The following is a 25748-nucleotide window of genomic DNA, read 5'->3' as shown; positions in this document are numbered from 1 at the left end:
TGCATTCAAACTGCTTTACAAGAATTTTAAAGTTTTGACTCCACTTCGAAGGAGCCAATTTGGAAGTAATAAGTGAGGCTTTATTGGTGTGGCTTTGTGTGGAAGATGGTGCAGAGCTCCAATTAGCAGGCCCGTATTCCCATATAGAGCCTTGGCTCTCTATGAAAGGATTGGCAAGTGAGAAAACAAATTGGTATTTTAAGTTCAAATAAAACATGCAAGTATCATGTTTATAATTTCATGTTCTAAACATTTTTAAAATTTGATAGCTTCAGTTGAGGCTTATTATAGGGCATCTGTATTTGTATTTGCACATGCTTTTTTGGTTGCTGTTGTTAAAGCATAATTGATAGCATATTATACATATTTCTCTTTTTTTTTTTTTTTTAACTTGACAGTGTATCTTGGAGCTCATTTGGTATCAGTCAGGATAGAATATCTTAATAACTTTAAAAAGTTGAAAAGGATTCTCCTCTATGAATACAATGTAATTTATTTTACTTCTTTACCTGTGGTTACCTAGACTATTTCTTATTTTTAAAAATAAACAATGCCGAGAAACAAGTGTTGGCGAGGATGTGGAGAAAAAGGAACCCCTGTGCACTGTTGGTGGGAATGCAAACTGGCGAAGCCACTACGGAAAACAGTATGGAGGTTACTCAAAAAATTAAAAATACAATCACCACATAATCCAGTAATTCCACTACTGGGTATTTACCCAAAGAATATGAAAACACTAACTTGAAAAGATATATGCACCCTTATGCTTATTGCAACAGCATTTACAATAGCCAAATTTTGGAAGCAGCCCAAATGACCATCGGTTGATGAATGGATGAAGAAGAAGTGGTATGTCTATACACAATGGAATATTACTCAGCCATAGAAGAGAATAAAATCTTGCCATTTGTAACAACATGGCTGGAGCTAGAAGCTATAATGCCAAGTGAAATCAGTCAGAGAAAGACAAATACCATATGATTTCTCCCATAGGTGGAGTTAAGAAACAAACGAACAAAGAAAAACAAAGACAAATCAAGAAATAGTCTTAACTACAGAGCACAAACTGTTGGTCACCAGAGGGGGGGTGGGCGGGGGGTGGGTGAAATGGGGATGGGGAGTAAGAGTATCCTTACCGTGATGAGCACTGAGTAATGTCTAGAATTGTTGAATCACTATATTGTACACCTGAAACTAATATAGCACTCTATGTTAACTATACTGGAATTAAAATTTAAAAGGCTGCAAAGAATTCCTTGCACGTACGCAATTGTATTGTGTGTAAGTATATCTATACGACAAATTCCCAGAAGTGATATTGTTGCAGTTTCTTTTGAAGGCTTTAGAACCGATAGACTTTTTTTTTTTTTTTTTTTTTTTAAGAACCGATAGACTTTTGTCCAGGATTTATGTCTTGGAATTTGCCTTGTGATATTTAATCTTGTTTAGTTTTGAGCAACCACTATTTTGCTCAGAACTTGTAGTTAAAATAATTGAAATTCATGTAGAAAAATATGTTTATGATTTTAAATCTGGAACTCTTTAGCCTAAATCCCCACTTTCCAATTGAATGATTGCTTTTATAACTTTTTTTTTTTAACTTAAAAGTTTTTGATAATGAGAGCTCTCTTAGGCACACAGCTATCCTATTCTAGCAGAACAGACTGTCTCCCTCCTATTTTGCCAAGAATCTGTGCTTTATAAATATCAATCCAGAACATTTAGCAACTGTAGGAGGATAGCCAGTATCGAAAAGAACAATTGTATTTACCATTTCTGCTGTTATTCTTTTCATCTCTTTTGGCTATTAAAAAATGTATATACGCATATACATATATGTATATTTATACACATAATTTTAAAATATTTTTAGGTTGCAAGAATATTTCACAAAATTTTCTGAATTTGCTTTTAGGTTAAATCCCCCCCCCATTTTGTTAGTAAGGATATGAATTATAAATGAAATTTTCGTTACATTTCTTTGTCCTTGAAGTTTGTCTCTTGAGTAATACATGTCTTGCTGATCCATGCCAGTAGTTCATGAACTGTAAAGAATAAAATCCATAGGATTCTGTCATCAGCTACATTCTGTGAATATTTTCAACCAGATTTTAGTACTCATTTTGCAGACTTGCATCATTTTGGGAGAATCTTAATTCATAGAGGAAAAATTAAATATGTTGCAAAACCAATTATAAATTCCTTGTTTATGTTGCAAAACTGATTATAAATTCCTTGTTTATGTTGAACTTTTGCTAGGGAAAGATTCTGGGGGGTGGATTTTATTTATCTTTTTAAAGGAATAAATATTATGCAAATTACCTTGGTAACAGCTGGACCACAGTCATGCAATATGTTTAGTATCACTTTCTGAGTTGATGTTGGTCTGGAGTTGACAACATGGATTTTCAGTGAGATTTAAGACTTATCATTTTCAAAAATAAGGGGTGAAGTTTGCTTTTTAAAAAATTTGCAATCACTAGGCTTAGAAGGCAAAACAGATTTCACTCTTCTGAGAATGGTGAATTATTTTCTATGTGAAGACTGTGTTAAGTGGCATCCTTTTTGTTTGGGTCTCAGAGTTTATGTGAAAGAAAATAAATCTCATTGGTTTTTTTTTTTTTAAAGACACTAAAATGCAATGACTGTTCTGTATGTGGGTATGAATATGTGTGTGTGTGTATTTCCATGCACACACATATACACATGTTATGTATGCATTCCTCTGGTGTGTGTATGTACATACAGATAAATTGTATTTATTTTTGTAAGTTTGAAATCTGTCATGCAAATGCTTTGGTAGGTATTTGGAGGAGTACTGTTTTGTGGTTATAGTGGGTGGTAGTGCTCTGGTGAGCCAGTCTTATCCTTAGCTAGTTCACCCCAAGACAGAGCTGGGTAGAAGTCAGAAAACATGTGTAGGGAGGAAGGGGAGAGATGATGATCCATTTTAACATAGTTTCATATGCACTGGTTTTGTTGAAAGTAAATTCAAGCATATCCTGTTTTGTCTGCTTATAGAGACCTTAGGGGTCCTATACTACTCTGGGAGAATATTAGCTACAGCTGGAAGTGGGGTGTGGCTGTGGCTGTGTAAGGACCTATAACTCATTGCATCTTTAGTTGACTAGCTGTCTCTTGATTTCTTAGAATTTGAAGCTAACAAGATGGCCATGCTCTTTCTGTATTATTTGAGCATTACTGCAACCTCATATTCACTGTTCCTAGATAAGAACTTTCATACAGCATTTTGCCTACCCGTTAGATGGCATCACTGGATATTTTAGGGATAGGACAAAGCTGGCTCTGATGGCAGTTGACTTCCCAGGGGGTCCCCTATTCAGGAAAGTCGCCTGCATGGTGAACGCACATTCCAGGAAGCGTGCTGTCCCTGCCATGGATTTGCATGTCCTGCAGTGTCTTACAGTGAAAGGGAAGTCCTCCAGGAAACATGAAACAGCTTCAAATAAATTATAGTTAATATCCTCACTGACTCAAGGGGATATTGTATTGACCAAATTAGGGTACATCACTACATAAAAACACCAATCAGATAACAAAATAATGTTCCTCAAGATAAAAGATCTACTTCCCTTCCCTTCCCCATCACTAATAAACAGTCATTCCATGTTAATTTCACATGCAATCAGAAAAAAGGCCCACATTGAGAATTAAAAAGAAACGACGCTTTAAAAGTGCAGGATCATATACTAATGTATCTCTAGAATGCAGGTTTTAAAATTTCCTATTTATATTTTTCCAAATTTTCCATAAGGGAAAAAAGATGTAATAATTTAAGGAATTAGTTTCATACCATTATTTTGACATCAATCACTGAAAGGAAAGCAGCTGTTACACTATGCTAGGAAGAAAAATTAATGAGAATTATCCTTATCCTCTCATAAATTATGAGTCTTCCTTGAGGTAAGCAAACTATTATAAATTATCAAGACATGAGTGTGTGAAAGCAACACACCAGTACAAGCATGACACTTGGAAAAGTGTGGTGAATATTCACATTTAATATTATGCATGGATACTGATGATGATGGTAAGTGGTTAGAAGTGTACTTTATATTCTAAAAACATGGTAAGACATTGTATGTCAAGGGGTAGAATATATTCTCTCTCCCCGCTCCCCGATTGCTAGAGCATGGGTATGAGACCTAATCACAGCCTGTCAGATGCCTCTGCATGGAACTGTGAGTTCTGAGGGATTAACACAAAGGTGTGTCAGGTCCATGAGTGATTTTTCGAGGTAGCTACTGCAGAATCCGGGGTCTGAAGGGGCAGCAGCAGCCTATATTACTGACCCAACATGTTTCTCCAGAACTCCGGAGATTCCATAGATAATCTGATATCCATCAGGATTGTTAACAACAGACTTGTTTACATTACAGTAACCAATGCGGATATGGTGAGACTTTTGCCTCTAGGGTCCACCTCATGCCCTGTGGAATGCGTTGTAGCACCTTTTCGAAGACCTTGCATTCTGCTGGCATCAATGTTTCTTTTCCAAACCTTATTCAGTGACTTTATTACTAATTAATTTTCCTTGTTTTGGATCTGTCTGTTGGGCAGTTACATGTGTGACAGATACATTAAATGTCCACTGTGTGCCTGCTACTGTTCTAGAGCTGGAGATCCAGACACGACAGAGACTGCATTTACTTCCTTCACAAAGCTGACCTTCTCAGATAGAGGAAGGAAGGTAGAAAGAAGGAAGATAGAAAATGTATCAAGAGAATGTTGGGTATAGATAAGCACTAGGAAGATGACAAAACATGAGCGAGTGTAGTGGGGAGGGTGTGCCCCATTAGTTAGGATAACCAGGGAGAGCTTTTGAGGAAGTGATATTTAATAGTAAATGAGTAGATGGGAAGGTCTCCAGAAGGAGTGTTCCAAGGTGAAGGAATCATAAATGCAAAGGTCCTGAGACAAATGAATTTGGTGCATGTGATTAGAATCTAGTGAATGAGGGATGAGTGGAACGAGATGAGGTAGACTGGCGGGGGCCAGTCCTATGGGGCATTACAGATCACAGTAAGGATTTCAAGAAGAAAGCCTTTGTAGGATTTTAAGGAGGCAAGTGGTGTAATATGAATTGATCCATGCTTATGAAAGAGCACTCTGGCCATTCTTTGGGGAAGAAGCATGGAGGAAGAGGAATTGGTTAGGAGTCTGTTGGAACAGGCAGATGAAAGGTATTGCTTACTTGGCTAGGGCTGTAGCCATGGAGAACTGGTTTCTCCCGGCTGTTGTCAAGCTCAGATGTTCTATAAGAGGCGATGCTGGCCTGCAAGCCACTTCAGCATGTGCTTTCCAATGTCCAGTTTCAGGATGAGATTTACAGTCTGTTGTAGGATATGGAGCAGGTGTGTGCATGATACTCTGTGTTCAACGTCGAGGAGAGCATCAAATACCGAAGCGAGGTGGGGGTGGCGTTCTCCTGTGTATTGGAAATACAGCATTGCGTTGCTAAAGACAGTTATTAGCTAAAGCTTTTATCCAGGAATATTCAAAAGAAAACATAATGACGATTCTGTTCTGCTTTGAAATCTATATGTTGTTGTTGTTTAAGATTTTTTTAATGTAATCTAAATACCCAGTGTGGGGCTCAAACTCACAACCCAGAGATCAAGAGTTGCACGTTCCACACTCTGAGCCAGCCAGGCGCCCCGAGGGTCTGTATGGTGCTAAGTCCTTCCTTAAAGGATAAACACGCTCTCAGGAGTGAAGGAAACATTAGAGTACATCACACGATGAATGAAATCGTGCAACTTTAAATGTATGAAGCATTTACTATGACCATGAGGAAGTAGAAGCACTTTAACTTCTCAGTGTTCTAGGAAATGGATCTTATAAATAATCTAGGTTACTCTTGTAGAAAAAACTTTAATTTCAGAGAGTCATTTATATCTCCATTGCAATGACCCCTTGACTGCTAGACCCAGGAATAAGCTGTTTAACCTGTGGTCTATCATCTAACATAGCCTTTTTTAAGATAGTTTAGAAGGATTTCTTAGCCAGTTGTTTATGTGTACCTTAATAGAGAAATCATAACATAGCTACAGAAATTGGACTGAATTCTGGGATACACAATTTAGTGGCACTGGAAGGAGTGTATGTATTTGAACACTTATATTCCCCTTCAACCTCTAACACAAGCTCCTGAGATTAGACTGTTTCTTAGATCCTTTGAGAAAACGAGAAGAGCGAGGCCAAAGAAGAGATCGGCTGGAACACAGCACAGGTGTGGAACTGAGATAACCTTGACTTGTTTCAGATCTGCGGGATGTCTGGGTTGTGTTTTTTTGGTAAAAACACAAATTTGCCAGCCAGACTGGAAATGTTGTCTGGTTTTTCTTCATCAGAAACCTTGAGCTCTCTCCCTTCCGGTCTTCTCTGTCAAAGACTTTCTCTCTTTCACTTTGGTTCTGATGTTCCGTATGCAAGCAGAGTTCAACTAGTTAGGGAAAAGGCACTCTAGAAAAAAGACTCTAGTTGTGAGACCAGATGGTAAGCATTATTGAGCTGGTGAGGTCGTGTAGCTTTGAGGGAAGGTGTGGTAATACGATCTGGTTCTGCAGCTGTGACCCGTTGTTCCGAAACAGCCTCCTTCCTCCTGCTTTTTCCGTCCGCATGCCAGCACCTCTCCTTCCGTCTTTGTGGGCACGGGGCCCTCACAGATTGATCTGACAGAGGTGTAAGAAGGGAATGAAGCTTGCTCTGAGAAGAGCAACTTCAGCTATTTTATCCTAACCCACAGATACTTTTTGACTATCCCTCTCCCCGTGTTACTTGTACCATCGGCAGAAAGTGCAGAATGTATCCGTTCTCGTTCAGCGTGCTAGGAGACCCTTTCCCAGGACTCAGCCTGCCGTTGCACCTGCCACGTCCTGAAGGCGTCTGCATCTGAAGTCCGGCAGGTGCCTCAGACCCAGATCGGTGACCTCGAGGTCAGCCTCTCTGTTCTCCTCATCTCCCCTCAGAAAACCCCCATCAACCCTCTTTCCTGTGTTTCCTCCTTCGTGAAAGGTAGCAGTGTTTTTCCTTCACCCCAATGGAAAATCTAGGAGTCACACCCAGGCTCTTCTTCTCTTACCCATTTCGTGCAGTCCATCTCCTAAATACTTTACTGATCCTTTCATACTCACCCCCATTGCCACTGCCCCGATTTAGGCTTTCATTATTTCTCCTCTGGAATTTGGAAACATCCAATGTTTTTGTCTTTATTTTTACCCAGATTATTTTCTTCTTCCACTCGATGGTAGTGTTCCATATTCCGTGAGACTCTGACTAGTGAGGCCAATGACATTAAAATCTCATGGAGGGAATATAGGCGAAGATCATTCTGTCTTCTAAGCCCTGCGGGCTCTTGTAATATGTGGCTCGGCCTGAGAACTAGTGTGCCACACTGGAGAAAGTTCAGATGTCTTCGCCAGATACACAAGGCCTTCGTGACCTTGGACATCTTATCTTCTGCCACTTCTGCTCCTGGTTTTATAATAAAAAACCATGAAGGACTTATGCTTCCTCTTACTTTCCTACTGTTGCATACGATTCCTTGGTTCATGCCTTGGTCTGTGGGAATATGTCTATGGAAAATGTTCTGGAAATATGCAAGCTATTTCCAGAACAGTGAGTACTTCATCATTTTATATGCCATCCTGGTATAGGTGTTGAGTTGACCCGTGAGAACCTTCAGAATGACTTAGGGCTTCCATGCTTCTCTGCGTTTCCTCTCTTTGCCTTCTTATCCTCCTTGTACTCAACTGCAAGGTCTTGGACTCTCTTATAAACAGGGTGGTATCATCTTGGAGCTTTTTGAAATGCCAGGTCTTCTCCAGTCCAAAACATGCTTCCACGTGGTGCCCTTGGAGGAAATCTGCTCTGGTGCTGTGCTGCACCAGCCTTCACTCATGCTGCCTGCAGTGTGTGTAGGTCGTCTGGTCAAAGGGATGCACAGAGAGCTTTGACATGTTGTTTCTTAATGTGATCCTCACCCCATCCTATGGAGTAGGCAGGGAGCTGTCACTTTTCCACTTTACTGATGCAGAAATAGAAGTCCTTTTTACTCGTCTTAGCCTGCTGTAGGTGTGCACTTGACTCTCTACAGATTAGGTGTTGATAGGGTCCGTAATGCACGTCTCAAGTCCTATCACCCAGTTGAATTATGGTTGGCTTCTTATTACCAAACGGGCCTAGATGTAGTTTGTTTTTGTTTTTAGAAGCTTGGGGGTAAATCCATAATTTGAGCAAACTTGATTTCACTCACTATTTTTTTTTTTTAAAGATGTTATTTTTAAGTAATCTCTACACCCAACATGGGGCTCAAACTCACAACCCCGAGATCAAGAGTCACACACTCTCCTGACTGAGCCAGGTGGGAGCCCCAGTCACTGTTGTTTGGAAGCCTCAGCACCTTGGGATTTTCCAGGCCCCGTGTTCCCCCTCTGTAGTCCGTATTCACTTTTGGTCATTTTGTCCTTGGCACCTCTGTGGAGGGGAAGGGAAGGGAGAAGAAGGCAAAACTGTATGGTTGGTTTTAGATGTTGATTTTTGAGGCCTGTACTGTGAGTCGCTCGAATTACTCACGGAGCGTTGAAGAACCGGAGTATTGGGACTGTGTGGTTGGGCCTGATCACTGTACTGAAAACAGTTCCTTTCAGTGAAGAAGGGAGAGGACTCTGAGTTCCTCAATGAAGCGTCCACATGTATTAGCTCCTGGGTCAGGCTGGTGTTTCTCACTTCCCGTCTCTGATCTAACAAGTTTCCTTGCTTTTTTTTTTCCTTTTTTTTTTTTTTTTAATCTAAAATAAGACCCATGGGTTAGTTTCCAAGACTCTGGCTTTTATTGAAAAGACCTTGCTCTTTTTGAATGTAAAAATTGGAAGAAGTTATAAACAACAAATAACTGTATCTGAATTCTGTCGCTTAAAGTCTGTGAGAATAGGACAGTCCCTTCTGCTGCCCGGGAGGAGAAAAAGATCATTTTATTTAAAATAAATCTGTTGAGATGCATGTTGCTGGTATCTAATCAAGTCCTGAATTTGAGTTCAATTAGAGCTTTGATAAAAGAAAGGGAAAGGAAACTTGCAAGAATGCTCTCCCATTCATGGAGGGCCTGCATGTTCTTAGTTTCCAAGTAAATGGAATAATGGGGCCATGCATTTTCCATCCAAGCATTTTCCACCCTGAGAATAATTCCCTTCCTGGCTTCTCAATGAATAATGCATTATTTCTGAAACCCAAGAGGCATTCCTTTGATTTCCCTTTATGTTTAGCTTTCTAAGTGATTTTCAAGCAAGGAAATTCAAGGACTTGGAATGAATGCTTTATTAACATTTTTACTTGAAGTTCAAATAGCTCCTTGGCTATTATCTCCTGATATTTGAAATATTTTTTTTTCCCTAAGGAAAGTCTAAGGTATTGTATTTATTAGAAAATGAAGCACCTTGGACAGTCTTCAAAGTGAACAGCAGTTTAAAACCAATACACATTTGTGTTTTCGAACAAAGAGCTTTATGGGGGTAATTTTCTCCTTTATTTTCATTTCCCTGCTGAATAGGCTCAAAAAAGAAAGCTCGCATTCAAAACCGGGCTGTTTGGAGACTAAATCTCCTATGTTTACATTTTCAAAGCTCACTCCTTGAGGCTGGTCCAAATCCACAACCCTGGTCCAAGCCTGGGTCCACCTAGGCCAGTGATTTCCCTCTGGAGGTTCAAATGCACTTCAGGGGTCATCCCTGTTCCCTGTCTGTTTGCTATGGAGCCTGATCACATGTATGGGCTGAGCTGTAATGGGTTGTGATGGTGCCCCCTGGTTCTGTTGACCCATGTCCTCTTGGCCGAGGATCCCCAGCAGATCCTGGGGTAACACGGTGGTAGATTTTGGTGCTGTTTCACAACTTCCCATTTCCCCTGGGAGCCAAAGGAGTGACTTGAGGATCAAAATCGGCTGAAATTAAGAATATAGTCTGTATTTCCATTCTTTTGATAGTTCTAGTAAAATCGTAACAATTCAGAGTAGTTGGGAAGAAAGACAGTTGATCTAAATTAGTTAACATCTAAAGCGTAAAATTTGGTTTAAAATATTTAGTTTTATTAAGTTCAGAAAGCAGGAATATCACCTAGTATTTTCTCAGTTCCTTCATCTGTATGATGGGATAATGGTTTCTCTCTCATATGATGTTGTACAGATTAAATGAGTTAGTATTTTTAAAGTGTACAGAACAGCACCTTTTAAGTGATTGTTGAATAAAAAATAAATATCCGTCTTATTGTTAGAAATTTCTATTTCCAAATAGGCCCATGATACTGAGCAGATGATAACAGTATTATTGTTGTTACTGCTAAAATATATACTTAACGATTATTTTCTTAACACTCCTTGACTCCTTACAACGAGCCTGCTGAGGCAAATATTATCATTTCTATTTTCCACATTAAAAAACTGAACAATTGCCTAAAATCACCCAGTTTTTTAAACAGCAAAGCAAGGATTTGAATCTATCCATCCTGAATTCAGAAATTGTGCCTTAAATTGAACATTGAAGGCCATTTGTCACAGGCTTGCCTTTTGCCCCCAAACAGTGTTCTACTAAAATCCCTACCGTCGGAGGTGTTGAGGTGTGTATCCCCAGTGCAGTCTTGCAGGTCTCAGTTGCTTAGCGACTTCAGTGTTTTGCTCAAAGTAATCATCACCATTGTCTCATAAATACTCAATTTTAGTAGGGTCCGAATCAATGAGATTTTATTAAAGTATTTTAGCATTAAAACTTTCTTTCGTTTTTTTGTTTTTGGGTTTTTTTCCCCCCCAGAAAATGAGCATTTCATTTCAGATGATGGTCTGGTGGCTTTGAATCTTGATATTTTTATGTTGAACCAAAATCATCTCACATTACAGTTGCTTTGCTTAGTAATTCTATTTTTTGTTCTTTTTAAAATCTTCTCGGTGCCCGTCCTTTGTAGGTGCCTTTATCATCTGCTGGACTCCCGGACTGGTCTTGTTACTTCTCGATGTGTGCTGTCCACAGTGTGACGTCCTGGCCTACGAGAAATTTTTCCTTCTGCTCGCCGAGTTCAACTCCGCCATGAACCCCATCATCTACTCCTACCGCGACAAGGAGATGAGCGCCACCTTCCGGCAGATCCTTTGCTGCCAGCGCAGCGACGGCGCCAGCGGCCCCGCGGAAGGCTCTGACCGCTCGGCTTCCTCCCTCAACCACACCATCTTGGCCGGAGTTCACAGCAATGACCACTCTGTGGTTTAGAAGGGCGACCACGAGGAGAAGCCAGCCGTCACGGATTGAGAGAAGCACGGCCCCCCCTCCCCAGATGCCAGGGCAAGGTGGGGAGCGAGAGAGAGGGAAAAAACTCAAGTACTTAAACACTAACCAATGGCAGTATTCGTCCCTAGACCCAACCAGACCTGAGATATGTGGAAAATTAGCTTACACGGCAACCCTCGTCTGGAACCCTATTCCTTTTCAAAGTAGAAAGTGGAGATCTTGCAATGGAATTCATAAACAGACTCCGGAGCGTCCGTTTAGACTACACTAACTAGACTTGCAGCGATTTTGTGTGGTTTGGTGCAAGTCAGAATAAATTCTGACCAATTGAATCCACAACTTCATCTACGTACAGGCTTCCCTTTTTTATTTCTAAAGGATACATTTCATTTAATAAACATGTGTATGCCTATCAGCATGCTTGTGATGGAGAAGACTATAGGCTGTTTTTAAACTATCCTAACTCCATTTTTTTTCCTTGTGTAGGGAAACTGTAAATTGGAATGATTTGGGGGGAAGCATGCATGTCATGTATGTATGCAGTATGCCTTACTTAAAAAGATAAAAGGGTATTGATTTTAAATCTTCTAGGACATAGAAGAACCTAGCTGTGAAAGCCAGTATTAGTTTAGGTTATGAAACAACGCTCTAATCTTAATATCACCTTCTTATCAAAGTGTTATAACACATTTAAACAGGGAATGTAAGTTTCTTACCAAAAGAAAATGTACTCTAAAAAAAAGTCCTAGAAGATGAAGCAACAGTAATATTGTTCCCACCTATTTATAATATCCAAGTACATTCTAATCAGTACATCAGAGGAATGTTTTAATAGCCTGTGTTTTTCTGTATTATAAAATAATACATAGTCATTGTAGAAAACTTGAAAAATACAGAAATGTATAAAACAGAAAAAAATAATTACTGGTAATATCACAACCCAGAAGTAACCACCATTAACAGCTTTTCCCCCTGTGTATGCAAATATGTATATTATATACCTTTTTATATAATTGGGATCGTACATAAACAATTTTATAACCAGTGTTTTTTTTCTTCCACTGCAGAGTTGCCACATTTTCCTATGGCATTAAAAATTCTACAAAAACATAATTTTAATGGCTATATAATATTCCATTTAATGGATGCAACTCCGTTTATTTAACCATTCCCCCCACTGTTGACTACGTAGGTCATTTCTAATTTTCGCTACTATAAATAATGCTGCAGAAGTTTTGTGTACATACAACTTTGTCCATATAATTGATTATTCACTTAGGACATATTCCCATGAAGGATTTTTTTGTGTGTGTGTTAAAAATGTGAAATGTCTTTTTATGCTCTTACCTTTTATAAAAAGGGATTTCCTGCTTTGTGCCACACGGGTGGCAATGAGAGGAAAGCCAGTTAAATTGCCTTTTTACAAAGGAAATGCAGTGGTCACTTTAGTTGAGAGTGACTTTTTTATATCACAAGATGGACTAGAAACAGTCAATTGTCACAAATAACCAGGACACCCTAACGACTATGTCTAGCAATCCCAAATTTTGTTTGAGGAGCCAATGTCCCGCTCTTGGTGGCCACACCTGTCATGTAGATGTGAAGACCATGCGAAGACATCAAACATCCCAAGTGAGTAGAGGATCTTCGTGGTAAATGGCTTGGGACCCACCTGTAGCAAATGGGTTGAGTGTGTCAGTATGCGACTGGGTACTGTGTATTCTTTAGGGATCACCTCCAGTAGACTGCCCCCGCGGTAGGTGATACCTGTTCAGCGAATGGTCCAGATGATCTCGTAACTGCACCAGTTTGTTAGAAAAAGTAACCGGTGAAGTCACAGTCATGAAGCAGGTATGGGAAAGTCGGCAGGATGTTCAAGAGAAAGAGGTCCAGAAGAATCATTTTGTCTAGGGAGGAAGAAGTCAGTTCGGTCAGCATTCGAGCAGAGGGCAGACTTGTACGGCGCCCATGGTGAAAAGAACATGGGGAACCAGCAGGCAGAAAAGTGTTTGCACATTCGTTATACAAACTACAGAGCATTTTATGATGGAAGTGAATGAAATGAACTTGGTCTTTCATGTGCGTATATTCTGGACTATTTGAAATTAAAAACATACTAATTGGACCTTAATAAATTCATTTTCAGTCAGTGTTTGGCAGTGTGTGGTTGTGGTCAGTGCTGTTTCTCTTGCTCAGACGTCTTCCAGCTTGTGCTGCATGGTGCCTGCCTTGTGTGAACAACTTTATTTCCCTGCCACCAGGGCTTCTGAGCTCTTGAGGTGAAGCCACCATATGCTTCCTCAGCTCGTAACGGCTGCTTTTCAACGTCGGTAATAGTAAGTCTTATTCTTAGTGTGAGTTTCTTTTGGAAAAAGTGATTTTCTGAAAACTTTCTGGTGACTTGAAGAAAAACTCTCACTAGGAGTTTATGAAATCACAGTGCTCTTCATGCTTATTGATTTTTTTCTTTTTCTTTCTTTTTTTTTTTTTTAAGATTTCTTTATTTTAGAGAGGGGGGGAAGGACAGAGAGAATCTCAAGCAGTCTCCCCACTGAGTGTGGAGCCCCACATAGGGCTCGATCTCAAGACCCATGAGATCATGACTTGAGTGGAAACCAAGAGTCAGGTGCTTAATCAACTGAGCCCCCCAAGTGCCCCTTCATGCTTATTGATTTTAACAACAAAAGTCATAGGTATCTTCCAATTATATGCCAATCATATTTGTTTCAGTATATTGCTAAGATGTTGGAAAAGATAACAAAACATTTATTCAAATGAACGTCTCGGTATTTGGAAGAGAGTTCTGAACCTTTAAATTTCGGTGGATGTAAGATTGTTAGAAATCAGATATCTTAGAACTCTTCTTCACAAATTAGCCACCCCTGATGTATTTCCTTTTTTAAATTAGTGAAACCATAATTTCTTAGACCCAAAACCTCAGCTGATGTACAATTGATCAGTCTTACTGTTTTTCCCATTTTCTTTCCCAATTAACTATTAGGTTCCACTCTCTCTTCCTTCTAATTTATTCTAGTCCTTCAACTTCTGAAATGTTATTCTGTGATATTGTTTCTAGTCCTTTTTCTTCTTTTAAAAAAAGATTTTATTTATTTGAGAGAGAGTATGAGCCAGGGGGAGAGGGAGAGGGAGAACAGACTCCCCACTGAGCAGCTCCCTGAGACCATGAACTGAGTCAAAGGCAGGTGCTTAACTGACTGAACCACCCAGGTGCCCCTCTAGTCCTTTTTCTTAAACCCAGCTGGTGACTCCTGCTAGATTAAAACCGTAGAAACACTTCTTTATCGGGTCCCCTCGTTATACCAAGGGAAGAACATTTTTATGGCAAGACATTTTGAAACAAATTCTTTTTTTTTTTTTTTTAAGATTTTATTTATTAGAGAGAGAGACAGCCAGCGAGAGAGGGAACACAAGCAGGGGGAGTGGGAGAGGAAGAAGCAGGCTCCCGGCGGAGGAGCCTGATGTGGGGCTCGATCCCATTACGCTGGGATCACGCCCTGAGCCGAAGGCAGACGCTTAACCGACTGAGCCACCCAGGCGCCCCTTGAAACAAATTCTTTTAACACCAAGTGAGCTTCACCAAACCCCAACCCTTCAGAAGAACTGGGATGTGTGTGTGTGTTGGGATGGGCTTGGATTTAGACATCATCTGACAGTAGAAATAACTAAGAGCCAAAATGGGTCAGTAATCTTCCAAAGCAGTGTGTGTTCATTCTATAACATTCACCTGTACCTTGATAGTCTATGCATAAAATTCTGTAGTTCTTCTCGTAAATTCATAACGCTTATGTTTACTGATTATTTATCTGTTTAATGATATGGCATGTAAAGACCATTTTAAAATCTAAAGCAGAGATTAGGAAACTAAGACCGATTGGCCGAATCCACGGTTTTTGTTATGAACTAAGGATGAGATTTACATTCTTAAATGATTGGGGTGTGGGGGAGGAATATTTTGCAGCACGTGGAAATTATATGAAATTTCAGTGTCAGTTCTATTGGAATACAGACCCACCAGCTTATTGTACCAGCTTATTGTTTATGGCTGTTTTTTGTACTACAACAGCAGAGTTGAATAGTTGCAACAGAGATCATCCCTCGAAGTCTAAAGCATTTACTGGCTGACCCTTTACAGAAAAACTGTGCCAATCCCTGATTTAGAGAATTCCATTTTCACTGATGCTGCCTTTCTCATTTGACTGTGTATTGTTGGAAGAGGAAGAAGTTGGGCATCCCATGATCTCTCAAGCTCTAGACTGAAGAAAAAATTATCAGTTGCATTTTTTATATTCAACGTAATTTTTATTTTGAAACAATCTCAACGTTTGCCAAATTTACAGAACGTTTTCCTGAACCGTTTGGAAGTCGCCAACATGATGCCCCGTCATCCTTGAATAGTGGGTGATTCCTACAGACAACATTCTCTTTCACAAGCCGAATACAACCATCAAAATCAGGAAATTAACACTGATAAACTACCATTTAATTCACAGCCCCATTCAAGTTTCACCAATTTTTCCACTCGTGTCCCTTGCAGTGAAAGATTCCACTCTAGGATCACTGGCCGTATTTAGCTACCACATCTCTGGAGTCTTCTTCAATCTTGAACAATCCCTAAGTCTTTCCTTGACATTCCTGACCTTGACATTTCGAGATCACAGGTCAGCCATTTTGTAGAATGTCCCTGAATCTGGGTGCGTTTAATATTTCTTTATGATTAAATTCATATTACTTTGGTAAAATAACAGAAGGGCTGCTGTGGTTCTCACTGTGTCCTATCAAGTAACCCGTGAGGTTGATTTGTTCCTTTCCTGGTGATGTCAACTTTGATTACTTCATTAAGGTGTTGCCTGCCAGATTTCTTCACCGTGAAGAAATTTTGCTTTTTTCTTTGTAATAATAACATTTTGTAAAAAATACTCTATTCTACATGGAATTTTAATGTCTAGTCTTAGCATCCATTGATACTTCTTGGATGAATGAATCATTACTCTGTTGCCAAATGATGAATTTCTAATTCTTTTTTTCTCTCTCTCTCAATTTTTGGTTAGCTTGCTGCTGTAAGAGAAAGTTTTTGTTCTCTCCCATTTATGTAAACCAGTATGGGCTCATAGATTCCAATTTTATTCAGTTAGTTATAATGTTGCTAACAGTTTAAACTTTCCTTTGGAGATAATTGTAGATTCATATGCAGTTGTAAGAAATAATATGGAGAGCTTCCTCTGTCCTTCACCCACTTTCCCCCAATGGCAGTATCTTGCCAAACCATAGTATAAAGCACAACCAGGATATTGACATTGATACAATGTATAGAGTAGTTCTCTTACCACAACGATCCCTCCTGTTACACTTTTATAGCCACAGTCCTCTCCCTGACCCCCATCCTGCCTCCTAGCAACCACTAATCTATTCTCCAAGTTTTCAGATACATTTTAACCTTTTCATACTGAAACTTCTAAAACTTCTTTATAACAATGGTTGCATGTTGGGGGCTGGTACTTCCCTAGAGGTTGTGTGTATATGTGTCCAGAGAGTTTTGTGATTATAAAAATTACACAAACTTATAAATAGTTCAAGGAATACAGGAATGAATAAAGTAGAAGTAAAAATCCCTCTTGAAAGATGGAAGCTAGACCCCAGGTCTCTGTGGCACACGTTACCTAAGACCCAGAGACCCTCACAAAGTGATCTTATATTTTGTTTTCTGGAATGCTCTCAGTGTCTCTGCGTTGACATCAGGGAAGCCGGAATGCAGTTTGTTTTGGTACATTATTGTTTATAATTGGTTTGCATTTTGTCTCTTGAACCTGTCAGCAAAGGAGTCTTGCTTTCTACTCCCCACCTCGCGTAGCACAGCACAAAGTAGTGCTTTAAACACACTTGTTCAAATGCAGTAAAAGGTGTGAACCGTGAATAGCGGCACTCTGGTCCAAGAAACGGCTCCTTGGTTCCACAACCCTGATGAGGGTTTTCCCTCACGTTTAAGAATGCTGCAGTTACAATTAAGCAGGAACGATAAAAAACCAAGGTCAAGGCTTTTGAATTAATGTTTGATCAAAATTGGTTTGTACTTTCTGTGTCTTGTTTACCTTAGTATGCTTTGGGAAGATTTTTAATATTAGTACATGTTGGATTTGTGATGTGATCAGCTTACAGAAGAGACTCGTATAATTTGTATTGTGGTCTTTGCAAAGCCCCTGTTGCACATGAGGAAACTGGGTCTCAGAGGAGAAATCGGGGACCTAGTATTGTCTATAGAATTATTTGAACATAATTACATCTGTTTTATACAGCAATCCATAATTCCTCGTACGTCCTCGTCTTGGCTCCCAAGCAAATGACGAGTTCCGTGAGAGATACGATGTATTGCATTATTTTAAATCTTTTAAAGAACTTGGAACAGTAAAAGCAATAGAAGGTAACAGGTCCTAAACAGGTGCATGATTTGTTCTGTGGGGTTCTCGTGCTCGTATGGGCATGCAGGTATGACTGTATCCCAAACTAGATTATAAATTCTTTGAGAATGAGATCATCTTGTACTTCCTGCCTCCTTTTTATGATACGAGTGACTGGAACAAAACTACAAATATGGTGCCATTTATTTAGTGGTTCCTGATTAAGAACTATAACGGCATAATTAGACGTGATAGTCACCGTGATCTCATTCTTTATTGGTTCACAAGGACCTTTGAGAGCCCTCCCTAGACTAGGCGTGTGTGGTACTGCTGTGAGTGAGATAGGCAAGATCTTTAATGGAGCGTAGAATTTAGTAGGAATGAGGGAGAAAATGGGGAGAAATAAGTCAAAAATAAAATTACAATTTATATTGAGTTGTGAGGAAACTCTGGCATGACAGAAATTAAAGGCAAATAAGAGGGATAAAGAGGGCGGCGAGAGGGACTCCCTTTGTAAGAATAGTCTAGGAAGGCTCTATCTTAGCATAGGAACTGCCCCTCAAAGCCCTCCCCTGGGGCCTGGGTTGCACAAAGGTGTGGCTCTGTCAAGCTCCCGAACTTGCATCCCCTATTCTGATAACTAGTGCACACCCAAACCACCCGTTAGAGAAAGGGCACACGTCTAGCCCAGGTGGATAGGAATTCCCAGCAAGATGCATAAATGCTTGGAGAGAGATTGCATGTCATTTTGGAAGGAAGAGCAAGTATAGACTGTGAGATTGAGGCTTAAAAGGTAGGCATGATGTCTTGAGCGATTTAGAGTCATTTTATCCTGATAATTATGGGGAGTGGGTTAAGTAAGTAAAGGAGTGGCACAGTCCGGTTTACACTTCAGAGGAAATTTATGACAAGGAAGCCCAGAGGCAGAAGACAAGATCAATGGCTGTCCCGTTAGCTGGGATGAAAGGTGAAGGTGGTAACGGAGCTGCAGAGAAGGAGGTGGCTGGACTCACGAGGGCTTGGTGCCTGGAGATTGTGCGGATAAGGTCATAACCCAGCTGATGACCTTGGCCACCGGACGGAATGGGATGTGATGTGGTGAGGATAAGGAACGTAGATGAGGAGCAAGTTCCCAGGGAAACGTTAATGAGTAAAATTTGAGGCATCCATGAGCTACCCAAGGAGAAGGACGCAGTAGTGAAGTGGTCATGTGATACACGGGGCCCAGGGTACTTCCCGGATCGAGGATCCAGATTTAGAGTCCGAAGTCTTCTGCTGTGGTCCTGCCACATTCCTCCTCAAGCCAGGAAGCACGGAGCCTTTGATATGTTTAAGAGGAAGAAAGAAAAGAAAGGAAACGGGAGAAATAAAAGAGCGGAACTTAATATCTGAAACTATTACCCAGGAATAAGTGGAGAGGTTTCTTTAAAACAAAATAAGGTTAGCTCTGTATAACGTATCTGTGTTTTTTACTTGATCAAGAGATTATATCCAAGGTTGGTAAAGATGTAGCCATTTAATGTGTAATTGGGGTTGAGATTTTTAGAGCTCATCCGTATTTTATTTCCCCCTCTTTCCAAGCCTTTTGGAAAACTACATTGGTGCTAGGTGAGTCCATTTGACTAATTATGGCCAGGGGACGATGAGTAGATGTGACAAATGTCAGTTCTAGGCTGCGAAAGTAAAAAGCCCTTGTGCTACTCTCCAGATCTTTTCCCTGAAAGCCAAGCACGGAGATGTGAATATGAAGAGGCTGAAGTCCCCATCAACCTGAGACCTTGATCAACGAGGCAGAGAAAATCCCCACCACGTGGCTCATTTGTTACTGCAACATAACCAACTTATGTTGACAAATAGTATTACATTTTGATGACTATTAGGATTCTAATCTTTTCTGGATCATAGGGAGCGTACATTAAAATTTTTGACTTTGGTGGGGGATACCAACATACATTCCAAAAAAGTCGTACCAGTTTAGAGTCCTACAGTGTACACACATACAAAAACGTGAACCTAGACAGACTTTACAGCCTTCACAAGAATTAATTCAAAATGGATCAGAGACTTAAGTGCCAAATACAAAACCCTGAAACTCCTAGAAGTTAGGATAGGAATAAATCTAGAGGACCTTGGCCGTGGCCATGATTTTTTATTTTTTATTTTATTTTATTTTTTTTTAAAGATTTTATTTATTTATTTGACAGAGATAGAGACAGCCAGCGAGAGAGGGAACACAAGCAGGGGGAGTGGGAGAGAAAGAAGCAGGCTCATAGCAGAGGAGCCTGATGTGGGGCTCGATCCCATAACGCCGGGATCATGCCCTGAGCCGAAGGCAGACGCCCAACCGCTGTGCCACCCAGGCACCCCATGGCCATGATTTTTTAGATACAACACCAAAGGCATGACCCATGAAAGAAATAATTGATAAACTAGACTTCATCAATATTAAAAACATCTGCTCTGTAAAAGACATAAGAGAATGAAAAAATAAGCCACAGACTGGGAGAAAATATTTGCAGAAGATTTATCTGATAAAGGACTGTTACCCAAAATATACAAAGAACTCTTTAAACTCAACAATAAGGGGCCCCTGGGTGGCTCAGTTGTTAAGCGACTGCCTTGGGCTCAGGTCATGATCCCAGGATCCTGGGATCGAGTTCCGCAATGAGCTCCCTGCTCAGCAAAAAGCCTGCTTCTCCCTCTACTGCTCCCCCTCCTTGTGCTGTCTTTCTCTCTGTCAAATAAATAAAATCTTTTTAAAAAACCAAACTCAACAACAAATGAATCCATTTTAAAAGTGGGCAAAGGACTTGAACTCATACCTCACAACACAACTTCTATGGATGGCACATAAGGTATGAAAGGATACTCACCATCCTCTGTCATTAAGGAATTACACAGTAAAAGAAAACGGAGATACCACTGCACACCCATTAGAATGGCGAAAATCCGCAACACCGACAACAAACATGACGTCTGGTGAGGATACGGAGTCGTAGCCACCTTCGAGCACTGCTGGCAGGAATGCAAAACGGGACAGCCACTTTGGAAGACAAATTGGTGGTTTCTTACAAAACTAAACTGACTCTCAGCATCCGACCCGGCAGTCAGCCTCCTTGATACGCACCCAAAGGAACTGAAAACTTCTGTCTGCACAGAGGCCCGCACATGGATGTTTATAGCAGAGATACCACTTTTTAGTTTAGTTTTTTGTTGTTGTTTTATTTTAGAAGCCCGTCTGTTCAGATGGTTCTTGGAGGCACCAACTTCCATCTTTCTGTTGTCTGAGGAAACTGTTTTGTAGTCACAAGCGAGCTTCATCGTTAGACCGCGTTCTCCGGACCGTGCCCTCAATACGAAGCCTGGCGTCATTTGCTATTTTTAGAAATGGACAGTTTCGAACAATTCTGGCTCCTTTATATTTAAGTCTTTTCTTTAGCCCATCTGTCCCTTGTTGCCATTTACTATAAATGACAAAAGGAAGACAAACAAAACCGCCAACACTCTACCTGGAAACCTCCTAATTAAACCACCCAGTTGATGGGTACGTGTTCTGCTTTCTATGTTGTTGCAGGTGTCAGTGTTACTAAACTTTCTGCTCCTATTTTTAAAGGATCCCTTTGGGGGCGCCTGGGTGGCTCAGTTGGTTAAGCGTCTGCCTTTGGCTCAGGTCATGATCTCAGCGTCCTGGGATCGAGTTCCGCATCGGACTCCCTGCTCAGTGGGGGGTCTGCTTCTCCTTCTCCCTCTGTCCCTTCCCTCTGCTCATGCTCTCTCCCTCAAATAAATAAATAAAATCTTTAAAATTAAAAAAAAATGAAAAGGATCCCTTTGTCCCCAGTTTCCAATACCATTTTTTTTTTTCACTTGTAAGTCTTCACTGGCAGCAGTCTTAAAGGTCACATTTATGACACAAGCTTTGGGAATTTCACCTTGTCACTTCTTTGATGTTACTGGAATATATTATTGAATAATTTCTTCTGCTCGAGTCCCCCAAAGCTCAGTCCTGTGCCTGTTCTCTTCCTTTCCTATCTTTTCTTACCAGGTACTGTCATCTAGTTCTATGACTTTAAAAACACCTCTCAGCTGACAACTCTTCAACTTTTCTCTGTCACTGCTGCAAGGACTCCAGACTCCCTATCTTAAGGTTTTTCAGGATGTAAGAAAAATAAAAGCCCTAATTCGTTTTTCAGGTTCCTGTTAATCAGAGCTGAATGTATTTCTAGTTACATATTAGTTAGATCATATCATAGTGTCTCTACTTACGTTTAATATTTCAAAAATAGGATCATACTTCACCTTACCTTTTCTAAATTCCTTTTAAATATTTTTGTGCTCCCCAGGGAAGCACCTACGAAGTGTGTGTTGTGTTAAACATTATGGCACATATTTGAGAAAGAGTGGTAAACAGGGAAGATGCAACACCCGTCCTCACAGAGCTTCCAACCCTGAAGAGAGGGCGCCCATTGGGAGAGTGAGTATTATAAGTGAGATGAATATTATGGGGGGCTTTACCTTGTCTAAGAGTGGGGATGAAGCCCCAAGCAAGGCTTCCCTGACAAAGTCCCTTTAAAATTCACAGCTGAGGACTATAGACATCGTCTAGGTGAAGCGGGGAAGCAAGGGTTGATGGATCGTCATGCATAAAGGTTTCAAAGCATGCTCTCAAGTACTTGAAAGATCATATACCTGGAGCATGAAAAAAAGGGGAGCCAGAGTGAGATGATTATTAGGAACTATGTCAGGTGGAACCCTGTAATCTGTGCTGAGTTTTTCTTTTGAGTAAAGGCCAGCGAGCCACCCAAGGGTTTCAAGGCAGGGAGAGAAATGATGGAATGTGTTGATTCGAAAGTTTACTGACTGGGTAATAGTTTAGATGGGGGGATGTGTCGATCAAAGGAGGTCGGTAGGATGCACTAATGTGAAAAATGCTGTTCGCTTAGACTAGGCTGTTGACAGTAAAGATGGACAGAAGTGGGAATATTTTAGATATATGTAAGAGATGAAAGCAATCCAGATTTGGTAATGTGATGGAATGTGTGTTGGAAGGGGAAATGAATAATAAAACTCTCTCGCCTCTGACTTACCACTTCACGGTAGTGGGGCCATTTACTAAGATAGGAAAGCTTAGAGAAGGAACGGTTTTGGGGTGAGGGTAAGGAGGATATGAGGTCATTTACAGATGTGTTTGGTAGTGGCTGCCTCGGATATCTGCGAGGAGGTCTGTTTACTTCTGAAGCAGAGAACTGAGTGTATGTTAATAAGTTTCTCTTTTTAAAAGAGATCACTTTTTCGGGCAATACTTGATATCCTTCATACATTTGTTAGTCAATATCCCTCTGAAATCGGTAACAATATTAAAAAAAATAATGAGGGTACTACCTGGTCTAGCAGAACTAGCAATTTTCACTTTTAAAAAAGTAAAAATCTGTTAAAAATTTAAAAGATACCACTTTTGTGTTGATTATATTCCCCCTCTCAGTGTTCTTGTATTAGTATTTCCTTTTTTTCTTGATTAGCTTTGGTAGAGGTTGTTGTTAGTATTTTCCAAGCGATAGCTATTGGGTTGTGTTATTTCTCCTACTACCTTCTGATATTTGAATTTAATTCTTGATTCTATTTTTGTTAATTTTCTTTGATAGCCTTGCCATATTTTGTGACATGTGAGTTAAATGCTCCATTCACGTACAAAACATTTTATTTTTGAAATTTAAAACATTTTAAAAATATTTATTTATTTACTTGAGGGAGAGAGAGAGAGAGAGAATGAGTGGGGGGAGGGGCTGAGGAAGAGAGAGAGAATCTCAAGCAGACTCCCTACTGAGAGTGGAGCCCCGCTTGGGGCTCCTTCTCACGAGAGATCATGACCTGAGCCACAATCAAGAGTCAGGGGCTCAACTGACTGAACCCCCCAGGCGCCCCACAAAACATTTCAAAGATGTGAATTTACCCTGAATCCTGGATTCAGATTTGGAAGCATCTATGCAATTTAATTTTTAATTTTCATTCGATTTAATTTAATTTTGATTTGTAATTCAATTTTAATTTTAGTTTAAAAATTAATTTATCATGTAGGGGCGCCTGGGGCACTCAGTTAAGTGGCCAGCTCTTGATTTGGGCTCAGGTCACGATCTCAGGGTCCTGGGATCCAGCCCTGCATCTGGCTCTGCGCTCAGGAGGGAGTCTGCTTGAAGGTTCTCTTTCTCTCTCTCTCTCTGCCCCTCCCCCTGTTTGTGCATGCTCCCTCTCGCTCTCAAATAAATAAACTAAAAAAATTAATTTATCGTGTAAAATTGAAATTACCCTTGCACACAGAATAGTAGAGAAAGGAATGATATATTCAGAATATAGAATTGTGCAGATAGGTGAGCATGTTTTTAGTTTTGGAAGTGCTACGGGAAATAATAATGAAGGAGTACCCTAAGTGTTCATTTCATTAATTTATACACATGTATTGGAACAGAAATGGGATGATAGTTTCAAGTATCATCTATATTAATGAGGCACTGGCCCCAAACCAGCTGTTTGACAGGAAGACTCCTAGGACTCACCATTATGGGGAAGGCAAACCCAGCTGAAGCCCAATGTCAAGCCGATGTCTCCACTGGAGATATCCCTCTCCTCAATGCCCACGGCACAGGTCTCAAGAGGGAAGCAGAATGGTGCAATGCAGTGGCTTTCAACACTCTCCAGAGCCAGTACCTACTTTTACTGACAATTTCCTGTTTAAAAATTATTATCATGATATGAGAGTCTTAGGTAATGCAATCTTCCTAATTCATAAATTTTTTAAAAAATCTATGTAATCCTGTAACTGTAATATAGCGTAAAATGTAGAAAAGGAAACGGATTTACAATAAAACGATGTCGAGAAAGGCACCACAGTAAGGAAAATAACATCATCAGATGTTTACACAAGTTCTGATGAGTAAGTTTAGATTTTAGAGAAACAAGACATTATTCAACCAAATATAGTAAACCCCATCAGTAATACAATCAGTGGAGCCCAACAGATTTAATTACATTAACCCACTGGCACATTATTTAAAGGTCAATGAAATGATTTAAGGCAAACCGGAAGCAGTGAGCCCTCTGAGATTGTCCAGGGTTGCCTGTTTGGGCCAAAACTATCTCCTCCCAACTGTAGTTTGGAGCCTCCTGGTGGCAGTGGTCCTCCTCCAGCTCAGTACTGATGGGAAGAATTCCAGATCCCGTTCTCTGAATTCTTTGAACTGGGTTGCAACATTACTGGTTCCCTTACTCATTAATGAGCGAAACAGTATCTTTGTCGTGTATTCATTTTCTTTTTCTATGAGAGTCATGATTTCAGAGCCTAAAAAAATAACCACTTAGCACTATCATCCCCTCAAAAAAAAAAAAAAAAAAAAAAAAACCATGGTGTTTTGAACAACCACTGAAAAATCTGGTGGGTGGAAAGAGGCTGAGAGTCTGGAAGGGAGAAGGTAGAATGTGCATGAACTCATGGGATAAAGACATGTCAGGAACCACAGACACCAGCAATGACTGCTGTAAACACATGAGAGCAGGACGGGACCCTTGACCCCCGGGGCAGAATCCGAGGGCCAGACCTCTGACACCAGGTGGGACCAGTGTGCAATCCTGGTGAATCTCAGAGACAGACCTCACCTCCTCTGTCGAGCGTGGGCATATCCAGGAGGTTCCTTCTGCAGCCGGATGTCTCAAGGGAGAAGTTTCCGAGATAAAATAAAGGAAAAAATGGAATGAGGAGACTGAGTTAAGCTTCAATAAACCAAGTTTTAAAATAATTTTCGAAGTCACCCTGCATGATTGAGATTGATTTTTTTTTCTACCACCGAATGGAAATAGGACTTCAAAAGATTGAATTCAGTTATAACGAAATAAAGACACATTTTTACACCTCCGGGACGTAACTATAAATTTTAACTACATCATGTAAAAATTGGATCACGGCATACATATTCTATCTTAATTTGGTTTTACCCCCCTTATTCTGGACAACTTTCATGCACATATATACACAGATATCTCGATTTTTACA

General features: G+C 40.2%; 1 protein-coding gene across 1 annotated transcript in view; it reads left to right on the top strand.

Annotated features, from left to right (window-relative positions):
- The window catches only part of LPAR1 (lysophosphatidic acid receptor 1), a 340256-nt gene extending 326810 nt beyond the window's left edge, over nucleotides 1-13446 (top strand). Inside the window, 2 exon segments of the mRNA XM_040631701.1 lie at nucleotides 10975-11270; nucleotides 11272-13446. Of these exon segments, the coding sequence (XP_040487635.1) occupies nucleotides 10975-11270; nucleotides 11272-11565 (590 nt within the window). The 3' untranslated portion in view covers nucleotides 11566-13446.
- Nucleotides 13447-25748: the final 12302 nt, after the last annotated feature.

Source organism: Ursus maritimus, unplaced genomic scaffold (genome assembly GCF_017311325.1).
Source record: "Ursus maritimus isolate PB19 unplaced genomic scaffold, ASM1731132v1 scaffold_17, whole genome shotgun sequence".
Taxonomy (NCBI): Eukaryota; Metazoa; Chordata; class Mammalia; order Carnivora; family Ursidae; genus Ursus; species Ursus maritimus.
This window is presented reverse-complemented; position numbering and strand designations above follow the sequence as displayed.